We start from the raw sequence: 21407 nt of genomic DNA, 5'->3' as shown, positions 1-21407 counted from the left end.
GCGAGTTCGATTCTTTAATTAGTCGAGGGTTGAGGGGAGGGGTTACTGGTATCTATGGAACAGAACTATTAACTAATTTAATTTTTTTTTGTCACAACAGAAGTTTATTCCTAATTTTTTTATACTTCTGTTTGTTAGCAATCAGCAGTTTTCTCGTCTGAAGGTAAAAATATTCTACTGTCACCAATCCCCATACGTAGAAGTTATCATCATAATAAGCAAAATCAGAATTCACATAGTAAGATTTAAGTGTTCATTTTTCCAACACGCAATTAGAGAGTGGAACAGTACAGAAACAGTTTGAAGATGGTTCGAAGAACCCTCTGCCACACCGTAAGTGTGAATTGCATAGTAGTCGTATAGGTGTAGATGCAGTTTGTAGTATGTATTTATGTAATGGACCACCAGTGATGCAGGTTCTCGCAACTTTTAGGTGTTTTGTAGTGCTGTAGTTTGTTTCTTTACCATTACCCATATGTACATCTACTTATATAACAACGTAATCTGCTTGAGGTGCGTCTGCTTAGCCAGGTCATAATGAAAACCATCTAATAAGTCTCGCATATCCTAAGAATTGAGCTTTCGCTTTGAAATACGTATTCCAAACACAAAGCTGGAAAGGTTAAATATTGAGATGTAAAGGATCTTTATTCATGAAGGAAAATTTATTCGGATCTTTGCCTTTCGCGGGCAGTATTGTTACTGACTGGACATCCAGGACATGACTCAAAACAGCATCAGTTTGTCACTACATTAATTCTGTTGTAAGGAGATTAACATGAAGGTACTTAATTGAAGCTGTATGGGCGGCTCATAAGTCATGTGTCGATAACTTGGTGGATAAGACCACTGCTCGCAAAAGAAAAGTTTCCGGTTTCGACTCTCGAGCCAGTAAATGTTTTAAGCTGCCAGGGTTTCGTAGTACTCTGTATGCAGAGACCTAGTAGTTACGAACAGTATACAGTATACTAATCATTCAAGCCAGTGAAACTTGTAAGTTCATACTAAAATACAAACAACTTACCCCGACGGACGGAGAGGTAGCTCAGTTGTAAGAAAGACAAATGGAATTTAAGAGCGAAAATTAATTTTGGGAAAGCACGATAAACACCGTCGGCCAACGAAGATTATCTGGTAGCGTATCTGATTGCCCGACTTTGCTCACCATTCTGACTGGTTTGTGCGACCCGCCATGAATTCGTCTCCTGCGCCAGTAATTTCATCTCGGCGGAGCACCTACACTCAACTTTGTCAGTTATTTGTTGGGTATATTGTAAGCTCTGTCTTTCTCTACAGTTTTTACCTCGACAGCTCTGTCAAGAACCAAGTAAGTTGTTCTTTAATAAGTTTCCTTTAATTTACGTCTATGGTCACAAACTTTTTGTTAACAGATTACCGGTTTCGGTCTTTAATGGCCATCATCAGGTCTGCAGAAAAAATCGGAAAAAAATAAATACACTTGGTAACTGTCTACAGTTACTGTAATGCCTTTTATACGATATAAGCTTATTATGGACTTCAACTATTGTATCCCCCTTTATTTTTGCTGTTTCAATTAATTATTGAAAACTAGTGTATGCCGACATTAGGGACATCTGGTGAACTAACAACACAGACATCTTGTGGCTACTGCACGGCAGCTTGTTTTAAACAGTAGTAGTACTGACAACATGACTCGTACATGTGATGTTATTTATATGTATTTGACGATGCTGGTGCTGATTCCGCATTTAACATTTGACGATGCCACTATGGCTGCAGTACATTAGGACTTTGTTGTTATGAAACAGATATGCCTCTTCATATTTAAACCGCACAAATGTAAATTTTATCAGTACTACTTTTCATTATGGTCCATGTATTGTTCTTAAGCTGTATACAGTTTGCGAGTGTATTAATGTTTTTCCCATTTTTGCTGCAGATCTGATGATGGTCATTAAAGACCGAAATCGGTAATCTGTTAACAAAAAGTTTGTGACCATAGACGTAAATTAAAAGAAACTTATTACATATACATGTCACTGTTTTTTCGCGACTATGTCGCAGCTTGTGAAGTTATTCTTTGTCTTAACACGTAATCTATCATATTACCCCTTCGTCGTGTCAGAGTTTCCCACATGTTCTTCTCATCGCCGATTCTGCGGAAGACAACATTTCTTACCTTACCAGTCTTTTCAACAGCCTCCTAATTTGCAGCTCTTTCCAAAGCACCACGTCTCAAACGTACTACTATTTAGCTGAGTAGCTGCTCGAAGGCGACGCAGTGCTTCGGTTTCGCCATCTGGGATTAACGGGCAGGCGAGCAATATTGGCCACATATCCCGTCGGTAGGAAGGAAGAAATATTGGTGGATGACTTCCTGTCGACGATTAGGGCATCAGAGACGGAACACTAACTCGGTCTGCGGAAGGATAGGAAAGAAAATCTATCGTGTTGTTAACAGACCCATTCCGGCATCTGCCTTAAGCGATTTAGGGAAACTAAGGAAAACCAAAATCTAGGGTCCCGGACAGAGGCTTGAGCCTCGGCGCTTCCGAGAGCGGGTACGCCGCGATGTTGATCTGTGTGTCCCCGCAGTACAGTAGTCCAGTGACGCCTCTGAGAGAAGATGAAACAACGGTCGCTCACAGGACCGTGCCACATAGGACGATCGCGCTGCTTCTCTTTTACGGTACTGTCTTTAGCGAGGAAGGAGTCGTGAAGTTCACGTCTGCATTTCTGGCGGTGTTCTGGGTTCGGATGAGCAGCCGCAGAGGCCAGCGCCGTTAGGGATACGCGCGCCGACTGCACGGCGTGGCACGGCGCGTAATTCACGCGTAATTTGCGGTTGTCGGCGAATATTACAGGCCGCACTATCTGCGCATCGTGTCCGCCTGACTCACGGCTCGGCACACGCGAAATTGCGCCGCAGCTGCCGTGCTCGCCCGCCGTGCCGTCACCTGCCATTACAGCCACCTACGCAGGAGAAGCTGGCGGCGTCAAGAATACGCGTCGGAACTTCACGAAGAGTCGGGAAGACCCACTAGTCAGTTACCTGGCGTGGAGGAACTGACACACATCTATTGACGTGTTTTATCAGAAACATTCTGTGATACCTAATGTGTAGTCGGTTAGCTTTCGGGACAGGGTGTTTTGCATCGAATTTGCGTGCCAGATCAACGATTGTCCATATGGTAACAACAGCCGGCAGAGTGTGAATATTTGCGTGTTTTCCGGACGTATCTCGGCAAATTCTGGAGTCGTTTGTCGGTTCTTCTGGATAACGCATTTGAGCATTTAAACGACGAATACACACAGGTCATCTTTTACACATTCTAACAACCCTACGACAACAAAGGTCAAAAATTAATTATGATTGCAGTGTTGCTCACGCTGCTAAATATTGCATTTTCGGGCAACAACAAAGTTATATTGTGTGGCAGGTGTCATTAGAGCACAGTTAATAAAGTCATTTCTTGAAATAATGGATAAACTAGGCACTCATCTTTTCGTGTTTCCCACGCTGGTCTCGTTGTCACCTCATGGCTCAATTGTCGAAAATCTAGGTAGTGATGATTCCAAGCTCGGATGCAAAGAGGCCTAGCTGTTATTCTGCGATATTCAAAAGTTTTATAGATGTATTTCATAAACCATTCTTGAAGATTAAACTTTTGCAAGTTGGGACAATGGTGATGTAAAAAAGTAATCAGCACTCCGAATTTAAGTTACACTTCTTTTTTATTACTTTTGTTGCAATATCACGTAACTCGTTCCAAAACATCACTTCACAATATAAAACATACTTGAAAATATCTTCCTCACTGTTAAAGTTCACATTTCATAAACTGACTGCAATTTGCGTCTTTTTAACATGACGACCAAAGCTTGACTCTCTAATAACTGCTTAAGCGCCCAAAAATCAGAGTTACAAATACGTCAATGATCATAGTGACAAAAGAAAGAATACACATAATAATATCATTGCAATATATACATATTGATGTATCGAAGTACCTCTACATTAATGAAATCAAATCTGAATGTTGTCACAGAAATATGTTAACTATTTTAGAGAAACACAGTAGAATATTGCTGGTATCGAGAGGTTGAGGTGATGTGCCGTAATGGCTACATAATTCAAGTACCATTACAACATTAACAGACAGCTGACGATGCGAGCTTCCTCGTTTACTGTGACTTACGACTGCAGCTTCAGTAAGGTAATACGTCGGCATAAATATGGTAAAAACACCTGTTTAATGGCGAATGGGCACTGACTTGTTGCACCTTAGTCTCCTTAGTTTACTTCAAGTTTGCCTTCATAATTTCACAGGAGGACAACAAATCTTTGTAAGATAGATAACCATTTAATTATTAAACACGAGATGGGGTCTGACATGGACGAAGATCGACAACGTCATTGTTCGGAGGCGAATGACCAAAGTATTTGTAACATCTCTTGCGTAGAACGGTTGCAAGATACATTAAAGCTATCGGCCGTTGACGTCAGGGTCGCTGATACCTATAAGCAAATACAGATTAATGACTGAACGCAATACGCATTCGTATGTAGATGTAGATGAAAAACCACTCAGGAGGATATGTAAGGAGAAGGAAATGGGCCAGTGATTTGTTCGAGCATCCAGCTAGCTATCTCATGAAAGTGAGCTACAGATGGCATGAGAAAATCAAACATCCATACCCTATACCACCTCGCTTTGTTACAAGCAGAAGTACAAAAGTCATCATTCAGGAACTGCGCAGATTTGCTACCTTTTGGCGTCCACAGTTATGTAGCAAACAGAAGTATAATAAGCAGGTGGAAAATGGAATACTGAAGCTACGCGTTAAACGAATATCAGTTCTGAACTCTATAGCTGATTATTTCACTTGACTGTCACGTCGGTAGCCCGAAAACCGGTTCACCTTACCAGTGCCTTTGATACTCTCGTACGAAAATCAAAACATAACATACGGCATCATACAAAAGCTGGTAGTCATGACGATTCAATCACACACTGAGCAAACCGACAAGCCCTCTGCAGAATTTAGGAAATCGGCACGTTTACTTGCTGCATTACGGCGACAGTCGTGCAAATGCTAGAAGACTGGCACGTCCTGTAGGACATAAAACGGGCTACTAGGAGGCCATTTGCTCGTTGAGACACGCGTCGTTGCGAATGCGCGAGTTCCTCTGCAAACGGGCACGCGCCGTAAATTGTCCGCGAGGGACGAGTCCACCATTACGATCCTTGTCTTCCATCTCCCGAGTGTCTTCACACATTCCGCCTAAACGGCGTTGCGCAAAATTGTGCGCACGTGCGCGCTGCGTGAAGGGAGCGGCTGCTACGCGCCATCTGCGCTGTGTGACAGCACAAGCGACGCGCGAGGTCGGGCTTCCGTGTCGCCGCGACCACCTGTTCCCCGCCTCGTTGCCCAGCCGGCCACAGCTCCGTGTCGTGCAGGAAATACGCGACTAATTCGCAGTAACGCGCGAGAGCGATCTCCTCGATTTGTTCTCTGGTTTACCCTCAGAGAAAACAAGAGAGGAAATAGCTCCAACTTCGGAATTTTAAGGGAGTCTAATCCCTTATTTTCCGGAGGCAGCGTTCGTTCAGCACTACGTTATAAAACTGTATGTATGTATATACACTGAAGCGCCAAAGAAACTGGTGTAGCCGCGCATATTCAAATACAAAGATACATAAACAGGCAGAATACGGCGCTGCGGTCTGGCGCAGTTGCTAGATCGGTTACTGCTCCTACAATGGCAGCTTATCAAGACTTAAGTGAGTTTGAACGTGAGTCGGCGTACGAGCGATGGGCCACAGCACATCCGAGGAAGCGATGAAGTGGGGATTTTCCTGAACGACCTTTTCACGAGCATACCGTGAATGTCAGGAATCCGGTAAAACATCAAATCTCCGACATCGCTGCGGACGGAAAAAGATCCTGCAAGAATGGGACTAACGACGACTGAAGAGAATCGTTCAACGTGACAGAAGTGTAACCCTTCCGCAAGTTTTTGCAGATTTCAATTCTGGGCCATCAACAAGTATCAGTGTGCGAACCATTCAACGAAATATCATCGATATGGGCTTCCGGAACCGATCGCCCACTCGTATACCCTTGATGACTGCCCGACTCAAAGCTTAACGCTTCGACTGGACCCGTCAACACTGACATTGGACTGTTGATGACTGGCAACATAGTGCCTGGTTGGACGAGTCTCGTTTCAAATTGCATCGAGCGGATGGACGTGTACAGGGAGACAACCTCATGAATTCGTGGACCCTGCAAGTCAGCAGTGGACTGTTAAAGCTGGTGGAGGCTCTGTAATGGGGTGAGCCCGCCACGGTGGCCGAGCGGTTCTAGGCGCTTCAGTCCGGAACTGCGACTGCTACGGTCGCAGGTTCGAATCCTTCCTCGGGCATGGGTGTGTGTGATGTCCTTAGGTTAGTTAGGTTTAAGTAGTTCTAAGTTCTAGGGGACTGATGAACTCAGATGTTAAGTACCATAGTGCTCAGAGTCATTTGAACCATTTGTAATGTTGTGAGGCGTGTGCAGTTGGAGTGATATGGGACACCTGAAACGTCTGGATACGACTGTGACAGGTGACACGTACGTAAGCATCCTGTCTGATCACCTACATCCATTCATGTCCATTGTGCATTCCGACGGACTTGAGCAATTCCAGCAGGACAATGGGACACCCACATGTCCAGAATTTCTACATGAACACTCTTTTGAGTTTAAACTCTTCCGCTGGCTACCAAACTCCCAGACATGAACATTATTGACATATCTGGGATGCCTTGCAACGCCTTGTTCTGAAGAGATCTCCACTCACTCGTACTCTTACGGGTTTATGGACAGCCCTGCAGGATTCATGGTGTCCGTTGGCTCCAGCACTACTTCAGATATTAGTCGAGTCGATGCCACGTCGTGTTGCGGCACTTCTGCGTGCTCGCGGGGGACCTACACGATATTAGGCAGATGTACGAGCTTCTTTGGCTCTTCAGTGTATGTAAGTGTACCCCAAGACGAAAGAAACTATGCACCACGTAGGAATATGCTCCAAACGTTCTCAGCTGGGCGGGTGGGAACTATCTTGCTGAAATATAAGCCCAGGATATCTTGACATGGAGAACAATAATAAAACGACGTGCAGAATGTCGTCGACTTACAACTGTGCTGTAAGGTTGCCGCGGAAGACAACCAAAGGCGTCCTGATAAAAGAAATGGCACCTCAGACCATCGCTCCTGATTCTCAGGCCGTATGTCAGGCGACACTCAGACTGGTATTCCACTGTTGTCCGGGGCGTCTTCACGCACGCCTTCGGTCTGAAATCTCATTGCGTGAAAAAGAAATGTCTTCAGTGACGACTCCCACTTAGAATGGAGCCCCTATGACGTCATTAAGCGTTACAGCTCTGGTAGTCATGTACTGTACAGATAAACACCAAAGTAGTCCGCTGTTGAACTTAAATTCCTCTGTAGATTTTTTGGCTTGCCTTCGCTCGGCGATGGAGATAGCTTCTTGCTATCCACTAGAATTTTGTATTGAAATTTCATTCTCAGATTGTACAACCTGATTAGAGAGAGGCTACCATATAACGTTACATGGCTACCAAAGCTCTTACATTGTAATAATAGGACGTAAAATAAAGGTAAAAACCAAGGAGCTATAACTTTTCCGTACATTACCGACAAAGTGGTCTGAATGCTAAGGACTGTTTTTCTGTATATGTTAACTAAAATTACGACATTGCGTCACCCATAAAATAGTGGCAACAATCTCTTATTTAAAAGGGATGTTTAGTCAGCTCGTAATAAATCTCTGTTTTCCAAGTATCAGCGGTTCGTTAGAGAAGAATTTCCCTACAAAGTCTAGTCACCCGTAGTAAACAAAACCACGTAAGAACACGTCTCGCATTTCAACACATGTCACCACCGACCTTGTAAAACAGACTTGTACCAGCACTAAACAGTTTCCTTTTTTTTCTGAACATAGTGTTTGCGTTTGCAATTCTTAACTTATCTTACTTTTCCATCAACGAAGATGTGAAGGAAACAACACTTTTAATTAATGCAATAAATCATGTTCGATCCTGAGATGACAACATCACAACGATACATGGTGCAACCAATGTCTTGTTGTCTATCTAGTCTCACAGACAAGTTTTACATAAGCACATGCCGCAGTTTTAATGGAAGTGGGGTAATTACTTTCGCCAGATGGGCGGTCAGAAAACGTTTCACTCATTATGTCGCTTGTTTCGTGCTCATCACCCCAAGAGCAAATCATTTTTCAGTCGTTGCAAATGAAGGAGCAGGAAGATTACGCCATGCCGTGTATGTCAGTCGGGCAGCTACTTTCCTGTGCTCCGCGGTTCGGATGCTTTCTTCTTCTCTTTCATTTATAAAAGTCGAAATGAGTCCAAGTCAACTGTCTAACTGATTAGCTGATTGTCTGTGCAGATAACTTCCAGGTGTTCACGATCTCCTTCAACGTACTCACTCCGCTAAAAGAACCTGCTCGCCTCTCCTATCTTTCTTGTTTCCGTTCTTCTTTTCTACCGCTAAGCACGGTATCAGCGCCGCTAAACAGCAGGTATGGACGCTTAAAGACGCTATATATCTTTTTTCTCTAGCTGCGGTAACTGGCAAGCGAGGGAAATTTGTAAGTAATGTGAAGTATGTCTAGTCTTAATCCGGAAGAATTAGATTACTTCATTGTCCGTTGGATACCGTGATGTAAGATTTCTTTCATTACACCAAGCATTTACTTTCGGCTGTTTCGTTCAAACTGAGATAACGCATCTTCGCCAACGGAAACTGATGCTAAGTAGGGCTTGATTGCCCAAGTTTGGAATGCTGGTGGTGTCTGCACAGCTTGCCGTTAGTAAAACGAATATTTCGCTCACAATTTGTGGTAAAAAAAAATTCATAAACAGTGACTCCTACCGAGCGAGATGGCTCATTGATGACACACTAGATCCATGTTTAGGAGGACGGTGGTTCAAATCCTCATCTTGCCATGGACATTTAAGTTTTCCTTGTTGTCCCTGAATCATGTAATGTTACTCTGAAAAGATGCGGCCTATTTCGTTCACTGTCCTTTCCCAAACCGACATCTTGTTCCGTCTCTAAAAACTTTGTCATAGACGATGTGACAAACACTGGTCTGTACATTTTTTTTTTTTTTTGAGCAGGAATGCATTGTGATTCCAGGAGGAAGTAGTGATCTTGGTTTACGGTTCTGTGAACAAGTTCAATTTGGATCAGGTATTTTTTATTGTAATGCCGCTTATTACCCAACTAGGGCGTCCCCGCATCTAAAAGTGGAAGGTATAAAAACAAAACATTAATTATCACCAATAATCCAAGTAATTTAAGTAATACATGAAAGATATGTGAAAAGTAAATGTAGCAGAGTATCTGAAGTGTTTTGTGAATTTGAGTCATACAGATCAGTACTCATATAATTTAACATTACCATTTTATTGTGATAGTACATACTTCGACATAATTGCGGACATATTGATGATCTCTCAATCTGACAATAAGAACCAGCTGATGCTGGTGACAGCTACTGAGGTATGTACTTTTCTACATTTATTTCAAGTACTGCTTTAAATAAGGGATATATTAGGTAGCGATTCATATTTTGATATTTTTCTTTATTCTATTTAGGTTTTGACAGACATGATGGGTAATTCATGTTTCGATTTTTTATTTATTCTATTTTGAGTCTAAACTGAAAACTTCAGTAGTAAAAATGGGAGCTAGACTATGCTTTGTTCACAAAATGCCTATATTTAGTGACTGCTGGCAGTTCCTTCTTCTTCTTCTTCTTCTTCTTCTTTTTCTTATTTTGATCCTGGAATGGTCGCCAAGTTTGCTTGTAATGGAGATGCAGGTGTTTGGCTATGGAGAAGTGAGGACTAGCGTGAGTGTTACAACAGCAAAATTGGAAAGAATTAAAGCAAAACAATTATCACCAATAATCTAAGTTATTTAAAGTAACACACAAAAGACACACAAAATACAGATGTAGCAGAGTACCTCTGCAACAGAGACACACACGTCAGTACCTCTACAATTTAGTGTTACCATTTTATTGAGATGGTATATCCTTAGATATAATTGCAAACACATTGCTGATATTTTGACAACAAATGCCAGATGATGCAGGTGATACATGTGAGCTTCTCTATATTTCAAGTGCCTTGCGATATCTGCTTCTTTTATATTTCTTTCAAGTTATTACTTTAAATAAGTATATGTTTTGTTGATTTCTTTGTTCTGTTTTGAGATCTACAGACAGCCTGATTTGGTCTAAACTGGCCACTTCAGTAGCAAAACAGTGATCTAGACTATGCTTTGCTCATTAAATTCCTATATTTAGTGACTGACAGCGATTTCTTCTTCTTCTTCTTCTTCTTTTTCTTACTGTTCACTGTGATCCTGGCAGGGTCGCCAGTTGTACTTGTAATGTCGGTGCAGGTCTTTGGCTGCAGGGTGGTGAGGCCTAGTGTGGTTGTTACAAGAGCAGTATGTGTACGAGAATCTGTACATGATATTGGAATATGTTTGGTGTTATCTTGAAGATACTGGTATTATGTCGTCTTCTGGTATGGCTTGCATGGTTGCCTAGAATGAATGAGTGAGTGAGTGAGTGAATGTGCGAGTGTGCACCTGTATAGTGGAGCACGCCGCAGGTGCCCGGCTGCGGGGTGGTGAGGCCTATGCGGGTGTTGCAGCAGCAGTTCGACTACACGGACCTGTGCCAGGCGGGCCCGCTGCTGGCTGACCCTTCGTCACTGGGTGCGCAGCGCGCGGGCTCCGCCACCTCCCCAGGACAGCCCGGCGGCGGCGCGGGCGCCCGCTCCAGGCCGTGGCACGACTTCGGCCGCCAGAGCGACGCCGACAAGATCCAGATACCCAAGATGTGAGTACCCCAGCGCCTCTCTCTCTCTCTCTCTCTCTCTCTCTCTCAATTCTGACTGCTACTTGGCTTAATTCAGTGGGCTGACAAGTGCGAGTATTATCGCACAATCAGCTGAACAACCCATGGTTGGTGGTTGGTTGGTTTTGAGGGGAGGAGACCAGACAGCGAGGTCATCGGTCTCATCTGATTAGGGACGGATGTGGAAGGAAGTCGCCCATGCCCTTTGAAAGGAACCATCCCGACATTTGCCTGGAGGGATTTAGGGAAATCACGGAAAACCTAAATCAGGATGGCCGGACGCGGGATTGAACCGTCGTCCTCCCGAATGCGAGTCCAGTGTGCTAACCACTGCGCCACCTCGCTCAGTATAACAACTCATGAATCCAAGTTGTTGACAAGAATGATATACAGAAGATATATTGGCCACGACATCTTGGTAGATGATTGTTGCAGTGTCTGTGTGTATATGGGTTGCATTTTTTCATATGACTTGTCAAGCCAATGGCAGTACGGCATCTCTTGCCGCAATTGTCACTATTGTATCTGGCTACTGAGGCAGGAGCAGTGGTAGCATTGCGAAGCTTTTTCTGCCTTAATCTGTCTAACAAGCCTTCATCATGCTTCGACATTCCAGATGATGTATCATCACGCCACTCTGGTCTCATGCTAGCCCGTGCCTCCCATCTGTTTGTGTCGATTCCAAAGCTCTCCATCTCGTTTACAGGAGTCCTTGAACCTCAATAGAGGCGATCTGTTCAACAGTCATTTGGCGATCCCCCAAAACAATTCTCTCCACTTTCTCGATCATGCCATCAGACCGGCTTGTGCGAGCCCGAGGTTGTTTCGGTTTGTTGTCACACGATGTTCTGCCTTCATTAAACTGTCGCACCCACGAACGCACTTTCGACACATCCATAACTCCATCACCACATGTCTCCTTCAACTGTCGATGGATTTCAATTGGTTTCACACCACGCAAATTCAGAAAACGAATGATTGCACGCTGTTCAAGTAAGGAAAACGTCGCCATTTTAAGTATTTAAAACTGTTCTCATTCTCGCCGCTGGCGGTAAAATTCCATCTGCCGTATGGTGCTGCCATCTCTGGGATGTATTGACAATGAACGCGGCCTCATTTTAAAACAATGCGCATGTTTCTATCTCTTTCCAGTCCGGAGAAAAAAAATCGGAGGCCTTAGAACTTGAATGCACCTCGTAGTACCCTGAAAAGAGGATGTGCTAGATGAGGATCAGTTTGGCTTTAGGGAAGGTAGTGGGACCAGAGAGGCAATTCTGACGTTGCAGCTGATAATGGAAGCAAGACTAAAGAAAAATCAAGACGGTTTCATAGGATTTGTCGGCTATGAAAAAGCTTTCGACTATGTAAAATGGTTCAAGGTGTTTGAAATTCTGAGAAATATAGGGATAAGCTATAGGGATAGATGGGTAATATACAATATGTTCAAGAACCGAGAGGGAAAAATAAGGGTGAACGACAAACAACGAAGTGCTCGTATTAAAAAGGATGTAAGACACGGATGTAGTCTTTCGCCCCTACTGTCTGTTCAGTCTGTGCTCCGACAAGAATGGTTACATATTTAAAGCAGTGGCTCAAGGATCACAGAGTGAGGTGGTGCTCTGTGGGCAGTATAGCTGACCATAAAAACTGAATTAAACTCCGCCCGAAGAGGCCATGATGACCCAACGGTACCGACCGGCTGCCGTGTCATCCTCAGCCCACAGGCGTCACTGGATGCGGATATGGAGGGGCATGAGGTCAGCAGACCCCTCTCCCAGCCATTTGTCGGTTTACGAGACCGGAGGCACTCCATCTCAATCGAGTAGGTCCCCAGTGTGCCTCATATGGGCCGAGTGCACCCCGCTTGCCAAAAGCGCTTGGCGAAAGTATGGTCACCCATCAAAGTGCTAGCACAGCCCGACAGCGCTTAACTTCGGTGATCTGACGGGAACCGGTGTTACCACTACGGAGAGCCCGTGATAGCTGACCATGGCTGCTATTATTCAGCACGGAACTATGGAATATGTTGCCGCACTGTGGTTCGTCTATCTTCTGTTACAAACCACGACAGCTGGCGACGACACCTACAGTTTACACGTTATTATACTCGTAGAATGGAGGCTTTCACGACCTGATATCTTAGCTGCTGCTAAGTCTCCAGATTGGATGGTAGTAGTCCATAAAACTTTGCTGTTCCTAATTTCTCATCCAGAGCTGCGCTGGAAATTTTTTTGGTTCCGCTGAGTCTTGCCATTATTACCCGCTGAAGTGGCTCCTGGTGGCGGCGATGTTAATCGAATCGAGATCCTCGCGGTGCAACACTGAAACGAATCCACGTGGTCTAAAGATCAGTGGCTACTCGACATCTGGGATGGAGTGTCCCACGTTTCTGGTCGTGATCAAATGTCTTGAACTCGTGCATCCTGTCCATCCTGCTCATGACGTCACTGACCCGTGGCACGTCTATCATTGGCTTGGCGACAGGAGCACATCATCCCCCCCCCCTCTCTCTCTCTCTCTCTCTCTCTCTCTCTCTCTCTCTCTCTCTCTCTCTCTCTCTCTCTCTCTCCACCCCAAACCCTCCCTCCCGCCCAATACAAAAACCATCTCATGACTGTAGACAGCTCTTAACCACCTCGAAATTGGCGAGATATTGCCCTACCTTACTTCCCTTGCTGATGTCGTTGCCGCACACCTAATAAGCACAGCACACGTCTGAAAAACGGTGTCGTCACCCGGCAGCAATACGCGCTCTTACTTTGGGCCGCAGCTTCCGCCTGCTTGTCCACGCCTGACGAAATTAAGACACGGCCCTGTAACTCGATCACTTGCCAACTGCCCGGCACCGGCGCTCTCTATATGGAGCACGGGTGGGTTTACGTAAGCGGCGGTACTGTCACCGCCAAGTAATATCATGCATGACACGCCGGCGGATTTCCACTTTCTCCGCGGAATGTGGGCGGCTGGCCGATTGCAGTCACTGGGGCGTGCATGACGGACGACCTTTCCGCCGCGAACGCACCCAGCCTGCACGATCCGCGCTGCCCTTAATCTCCTCTCCGGCCTCATTAGCTGTCTCGGCGTGGGCTGCCGCCGTATCCCGTATTAATATTCCGAGCCTCCGCAGCTTGGCTCGGCGCGTTTTCCTGCTTGCCGCACTAAATATCACGGCCGCGGGAAAGTCCGAGCGAGAAATCCCCGATGTGCCTCTCACCTGCTGAAATTACACTCTTCTGGGACACACCTCTCCTACGAGAAAGAACCCCATAAAAAACTTTGTCTTCTGCCGTACGGCAGGTCTTGTCATGGGGGAAGCCTCTTCAGAGAGGTCCACCGCATGAGCGTCAAGGGAAGTGATTCCAGTGGTGATTTCCCGTTGCCTTCCACTGGAGACGATGAAATGATAATGAAGACAACACAACACCCAGTCCCTGAGGGGAGAAAATCTCCGCCCCAACCGAGAATTGAATCCGGGCCCCTTGGCGTGACAGAACGTCGCGTTAACCATTCAGATATCGGGGCGGACTAAGAGCAAAAAGACACATAAAAAACAGCTTTTATGGAAAAAGCGCCAATCTATTGTTCTCTCAAAGTACACAGTCCAGTTAAATTAATGCGACCACTGCCTATGTTCGATGTCAACGTACAACAACCGCTGACAATGGCAAGTGGCAGGAGTAGCAGTCGAAGGTATATAAAACATGTTGGGGGGACGTGGAAAACAGTGTAGTCGTTGTCGCAACGGTGCGAATTATCTGATGCTCAAAAGTGCATGATCGTTGGCTTTCCAGCCAAGGGTGGGACCATTTCTAAATCGACTAGGTCTGTAAACTGTTCACGTGTCGCCATGATCAAAGTATAACGTGCATGGCAAAATGGCGCTATCCAAAACTGGCGCAGAGGCAACTGTGGTCCTCTAAGGACCATAGGTGACAGGGATGAATGACAGCTGCAGATATATTTATGGACGAACAGACGTGCAACCAACTGTGTGTCCTCAACAACCGTTCAGCGAACGTTGCTGCCTATGGGCCTCCGCAGCAGGCACCTGGTTTAAGCACCCATGCAGACTACTGGTCATCGGCGACGAAGGCTGCAATTTGCATGCAAATACGGCAAGTGATATATCGTCGTCCTAGGGTCGGCATCTACTAAAAGAGAAACTTCCTGGCAGATTAAAACTGTTTGTCGGACCGAGACTCGAACTCGGGACCTTTGCCTTTCGAGGCCAAGTGCTCTGCCAATTTTTTTAACCACTTTTTTTTTAATCTCATTTTGTTCGTTGCATTTGCTTGGGGCGGACGTCGCGAGACACCCGTTTAAGTTCATCCTTGATCAGTTAACTCAGTTTCCTTTTTACAGAGAGCAGCTAACCCTCTGACCGAACACGCTGAGCTACCGTGCCGGCTAACTAGCTGAGCTACCCAAGCACGACTCACGCCCCGTCCTTACAGCTTTAATTCCGCCAGTACATCGTCTCCTACCTTCCAAACTTCACAGAAGCTCCTTGCAGAACTAGCACTCCGCTGTAGAGTGAAAATTTCATTCTAGAAACATCCCCTAGGCTGTGGCTCAGCCATGTCTCCGCAATATCCTTTCGTCCAGGAGTGCTAGTTCTGCAAGGTTCGCAGGAGAGCTTCTGTGAAGTTTGGGAGGTAGGAGACGAGGTACTGGCGGAATTAAAGCTGTGAGGACGGGGCGTGAGTCGTGGGTAGCTCAGTTGGTAGAGCACTTGCCCGCGAAAGACAAAGTTCGAGTCTCGGTCCGACACACAGTTTCAATCTGCCAGGAAGTTTCATATCAGCGCACACTCCGCTGCAGAGTGAAAATCTCATTCTACTAAAAGAGAAATTTGACGCAAAGATTTTGAAAAACCTAGTATGTAATGTAAAGTCACCCACCGCGTTTTTATTTCCAAGTGTGAAGTCTAATCTCAGAACTACTGTGGGGATTTTGATATTGTTTCCACCAATATGTAGACTGATTCATAAATACTGACTGCGTGTGTAACTTACTATCGCTACGCCATTAAAATCGCTCAGTCGTAGATACTTTGTGCGTAGATTACGCGAATCGCTAGGGTTCTGTATTTTCCGTTTTACCCTGTATCTTATAACTATTTTTCCGAAGATTTCAAACACCTTGCACTATTTTACGTTGGTCGAACATTCTTCTAGGTCTACAAATCCTGTCAAAGTTTGTTAAGGGAAGGTTCAGTATCTTTTGGTTCAAAAAATCGATTTTTTTTAAAAAAAATTGGATTTTTGAACCCATTAAAGGGTTTAGAATCCACCCCTGAAGCGGTTTTTCGAAACGGAAATGTTTGTTATTCGCGGTTGAACAATAAAAAATGCACCTGCCTGAAATCGGCCTTTTTCACGCACCAGTTTCTTTCTTTCGGAGGACGAGTTATTGTACCGGTGCTTGTGGGGAAACACACAAAATTCAAATGAAAGTTCGAAGGCGTGTATTTGGAATTTAGCCCCCAAGCATTTGCATTCTGGTGCGAAGGCTGTGGAGATGCGACTTTCCTGGCAGTGAGCAGCTTCAACGAAGGGTATTCAGCAATTCTGAAGTCCATGACAACGATGGACGTCACCCTGGGATTCTATTCGACACAGTTCGCCAATCATTCGGACGACCACCGGATTCAAGCGTCCGAAAACCGCTTGTCACCGGCCGTACGAGCGGCTGTGGAGCAGCGCAGGATGGCCCAGATCGAGCAGAACGCCCTCTATTTGGAAGAGGAATGACTAGATTATGGACCCGGAATAGCAGATTGAACGTACGTTGCATAATATTGCATTTGTATGTAGCCAAAACTTCAAACGCCTTTTTCTCGAGGTGACGCTTTTTTATCGCGCCATATGGTAACTTCAAATCTACTGAACCGATTGGCATGATTCTTTGTTTCTAACGAAGCTAACTAAATTGTCTAGGAGTTGTTCCAGTTTTATTCCGATCCATCAACTATAAATATTTTTACTTGGCCGACGAAGTCGAAAAATCGATGAAAAAACACCCTATTTTTTCAAATGGTTGCCATTTTGTTTCCTATGGTCCAAATAACTTAAGCGAGATACAACCCCTAAAGAATCTTATATACTTCGCTAACGTCAACTCAATTTTGATTTCAGACCGGCCGGCTGCCCTGTGACATACCGCGCGTGGAGGTATATATCGAAATTTTGTTTCGTTCCGACGGCACTTCCGCGTTTGCTCTTCGACATTTTCGGTCGAAAAAATTCCTGTTTGTAGAGGAAATATCAGTAAACATTTTGAACAAATTTGAAATTGATATCTATAACACCTCCCGAGAAAAAAATTCTCAAAACATATTGGTTTCGGGCCAGAGATAGTAAACCTCCTCTTAATGTTTATTACGGCTTGTCCACATAATTAAGCTCTGCGTTTCTGGTGACTATCTTTCCTAAAGCTACACTGACCGTCATCTGAAACAGCCTCAGTTTTCTGTTCCAGTCTTCTGTATAGAACTTCCTTAAGGCGTGAATTTTGACAGCTTCCTTCCCGTACCTTCTCCAATCACGGCAGTGCTGAAGTCTCCAATAAACTGTACGCCAAACAGATGTTGCACTCTCTTGCAATGGCGCTGGACCGTTTCCATTTCCGTCTTTGTGTCGTTTCAACAGCTCGTGGACCGAAATGCCCAACATTCCGCGCAGGCGATAACGTTCTGCCGTTCTGGTTTCTCCCGCAGCTTTCCTCTGCACTCTTGAGCAGCCACCGAGAACAGCCCGCATTCCCAGGCGACGCGCGGCGCGTCACCGCTGCGAAGCGGCTTCTTAGGAAGCCGACTGCGCATCACACGCGGACGCGCTTTCCACGGGCTTTTGCCCGCGCCGGTATCAGTCATCTGTATGCTAATCGCCGTAAGTACTCCCGCACCTCGGGTTGTCGCTCGCGTAAGAGCTCGCCGGCCGGTTCCTCTAGGCCGCCGGCGCATTCTCCCCGAGCTCCGCGCCTTAAACGTTCAGCCTCGTGACGGGGATTAAACGCGGTAGCCATTTCAGACCCCAGCGCGAAGAAAAGGACGGCACGGCTGCTTGCGATCTGCGCCGCCGGTAAAATATCGCAGCCATTACGCGCCGGCAGTACGAGGTAGCCGCAGCCAGCAAGTAAACGTGCCGATTGCTCCAGGTGACTCTCTCAGCACCTCGAATTCATCAGCGCCAAGTGTGAAGAGAGTCTCCGCTGAGCTACCTGGCGTCGGGTACGGCCGGAGTTTGCACTTCCCTTGGTTCCAGCTTCAGAGCTTACTGCAGAAGTTATTTTGCAGGTACAGCGAATCTCTAAAACGGTGGCTCTGCTGCTAGGGCATTGGACACGCATCCAGTCATCCAGATTTAGGTTCGCAAAAGGCAAACCTCAGGGCTGTGACCGAGCGAGGTGACACAGCGGTTAGCACACTGGAGTCGCATTCGGGAGGACGACGGTTCAAACCAGAGTCCGGCCATCCTGATTTAGGTTTTCCGTGATTTCCCTAGATCCCTCCAGGCAAATGCCTGGATGATTCCTTCCCCATCTTTGACACAATCCGAGCATATGCTCCGTCTCTAAAGACCTCGATGTCGACCGAACGTTAAACCCCACCTTCCTTCCTTCTAGGCTGTGGCGCTGATATATCAATCGGTTCTGACCGACCGCCGTGTCGTCCTCTCCCAATTGCGTCACTGGATGCGGTATGGACGGCCGTGGGGTCAGCACACCGCTCTCCCGACCGTTGTCTGCTTTCTTGGCCTTAGAGCCCCTACTTCTCAGTCAAGTAGCTCCTCTGTTCACATCACGAGGCTGAGTGCACCCTATTCCAGTGCTCCCATCAAGGAAAAATCCTCGGTAGTACCGGGGATCGAACACAGGTCTCCGCATAACAACGTGACACTTTGGACTCTGAGCTAAGGAGTCCGACAGATTTAGGTTAATGTACAGATGAAGCACCACAGTTCGCATATTATTTTTTAAATTTATTCGCACTTTCGACCACGTATTCGTTGTCCTGATTGTTAAGCGTTAAGGGATTGAAGCTCCGCTCGGCACCATCGTCTCGCACTAAAGTGTGACCTTGTGTTGAGGACGTTGCCGAGCATTTCTTTCAGCTATCTTCTATACTACACTGTAGCTGTTCTTTCTCCACTGAAGCGCCAAAGAAAGTGGTATAGGATTGCGTATTCACATACAGAGATATGAAGACACGCAGAATACGACTCTGCAGTCGGCAATGCAGATATAAGACAACAAGTGGCGCATCTCACAGGTGGCGATGAAGTGGGGATTTTCCCGTATGACCATTTCACGAATGTACGGTGAACATCAGTAATCCGGTAAAACATCAAGTATCCGACATCGCTGCGGCAGGGAAAAGATCCTGCGAGAACGGGACCAACGACGGCTGAAGAGAATCGTTCAACGTGACAGAAGTGCAACCCTTCCGCAAATTCATAAAGATTTCAATGCTGGGGCATCAAAAAGTATCAGCGTGAGAATTATTCAATGAAACATCATCGATATGGGCTTTCGCAGCTGAAGACCCACTCGTGTATCCTTGACGACTGCACTACACAAAGCGTTACGCTTCGCCCGGGCCAGTCAACACCGACATTGCACTGTTGATGACTGGGAACATGTTGTCTCGAACCAGTCTCGTTTCAAACTGTGTCGAGCGAATGGACGTGTGCAAGTATCGAGACAACTTCATGAATGCATGGACCCTGCTTGACAGCAGGGTACTGTTCAAGCTGGTGGAGGCGTGGTGCGGGGCGTCTACACTTGGAGTGATAGGGGACACCTGATACGTCTAGATACGACCCCGACAGGTGACAGGTACGTAAGCATCCTGTCTCATCACCTGCATCCATTCAAGTCCATTGTGCGTTCTGACGAACTTGGGGAATTCCAGCAGGGCAATGCGACACCTCGCAAGTCCAGAATTGTTACAGAGTGGCTCCAGGAACACTCTTCCGAGTTTAAACTCTTCCGCTGGCCACCAGACTGCCGAGACATGAACATTATTGAGCATATCTGGGATGCCTTGCAACGTGCTGTTCAGAAGAGATCTCTGCCAGCTCGTACTCTTACGGATTTATGGACAGCCCTGCTAGATCCATGGTTCCAGTTCCCTTCAGCACTACTTCAGACATTAGTCGAGTTCATGCCACATCGTATTGCGCCACTTCGGCGTGCTCGCGCGGACCCTACACGATAAGCCGGCCTGAGTGGCCGAGCGGTTCTAGGCGCTATAGTCTGGAACCGCGCGACCGCTACGGTCGCAGGTTCGAATCCTGCCTCGGGCATGGATGAGTGTGATGTCCTTAGGTTAGTTAGGTTTAAGTAGTTCTGAGTTCTAGGGGACTGATGACCTGAGAAGTTAAGTCCCTTAGTGCTCAGAGCCATTTGAACCTACACGATATTATTGTTCAAATGGATCTGAGCACTATGGGACTTAACATCTGAGGTCATCAGTCCCCTAGAACTTAGAACTACTTAAACCTAACTAACCCAAGGACATCACACTCATCCATGCCCGACGGAGGATTCGAACCTGCGACCGTAGCGGTCGCGCGGTTCGGGATTGAGGCGCCTAGAACCGCTCGGCCACCGGGGCCGGCTACACGATATTAGGCAAGTGCACCAGTTTCCTTGGCCACATTATGCGAAAGTTGCTTTCGTGCTGATGTTTTACACACCACTGTATTACTGTGTGTCGTTTCCTGAATTTTACGCTTACGCCATGACAACCACAACAAACGAGTGAGATAGAGGTGGAGCCCTTTATTGAAGGAAAAGACCTTATCGCTCTCCTGGCATTGCGGCAAGACGTAGTCGTTGCCGGCCTCTGTAAGTTATCCGTTATCTCGTGCACGCTGCGAAATCCAGCGTCGCAAGGCGGTAACGTATTGTTCGAATGATGAAGGGCCGGGAGCGCGCGAATACGGGCAGGTAAGCGGCTATCTGAAAGCAGCGAGGGTACTGTTAGCCGGTGCGCGGCATTCCACTTAGTCGCGAGGCGCAAAAAAGCGAGGGAGGCTCGCCGGCCGGACGGCGGCGTCGAGACGCGAAAGGGCAAAATGAGCGCAAGGGAGTCGCGCCGCGTGCGCCGGCCGGTGTCCGCGCCGCCCTAAAGCGGAACCGCCGCGACGCGCGCGGACTGCCGCCGCGCCACGGCGGACGCGCTGCCGCCGCCGCCGTCGCCGTCGCCGTTTTTACGCCGGCCGAGTCGCCACCGCCGCTCGTCGCACTGTGCGCGCTCCGGTCGAAGACGCGATGTGTGTCGCTGGCGACAGGAATGTCTGTGTCTAACATCGTGCGACGTCGGTTTTTTTTTTTTTTTTTCATTGAACCGTACTGCTAACTGAGTGAAAAACCGAGAATGCTGTCCTCGGATTAGAAATGGTGTAAGACAAGGGTGTACACTGAACTGACGAAAGTTATGCTATATCTC

The 21407-nt window shown here is 46.5% G+C and overlaps 1 protein-coding gene and 1 non-coding gene across 2 annotated transcripts in view; both read left to right on the top strand.

Moving 5' to 3' along the window:
* The window catches only part of LOC124798717 (protein grainyhead), a 217372-nt gene that overhangs the window by 65085 nt on the left and 130880 nt on the right, over positions 1-21407 (top strand). The window contains exon 3 of the mRNA XM_047262244.1: positions 10737-10933. Within this exon, the coding sequence (XP_047118200.1) occupies positions 10737-10933 (197 nt within the window). The remainder of the gene's footprint in view (positions 1-10736; positions 10934-21407) is intronic.
* Trnas-gga lies at positions 20176-20259 on the top strand. Its single transcript is given in 2 exon segments — positions 20176-20215; positions 20225-20259. It is a non-coding gene; the product is annotated as a tRNA-Ser (tRNA).

Source organism: Schistocerca piceifrons, chromosome 5, assembly GCF_021461385.2.
Source record: "Schistocerca piceifrons isolate TAMUIC-IGC-003096 chromosome 5, iqSchPice1.1, whole genome shotgun sequence".
Taxonomy (NCBI): Eukaryota; Metazoa; Arthropoda; class Insecta; order Orthoptera; family Acrididae; genus Schistocerca; species Schistocerca piceifrons.
The sequence above is the reverse complement of the archived record's forward strand: the minus strand, read 5'-3'. Positions and strand labels throughout refer to the sequence as shown.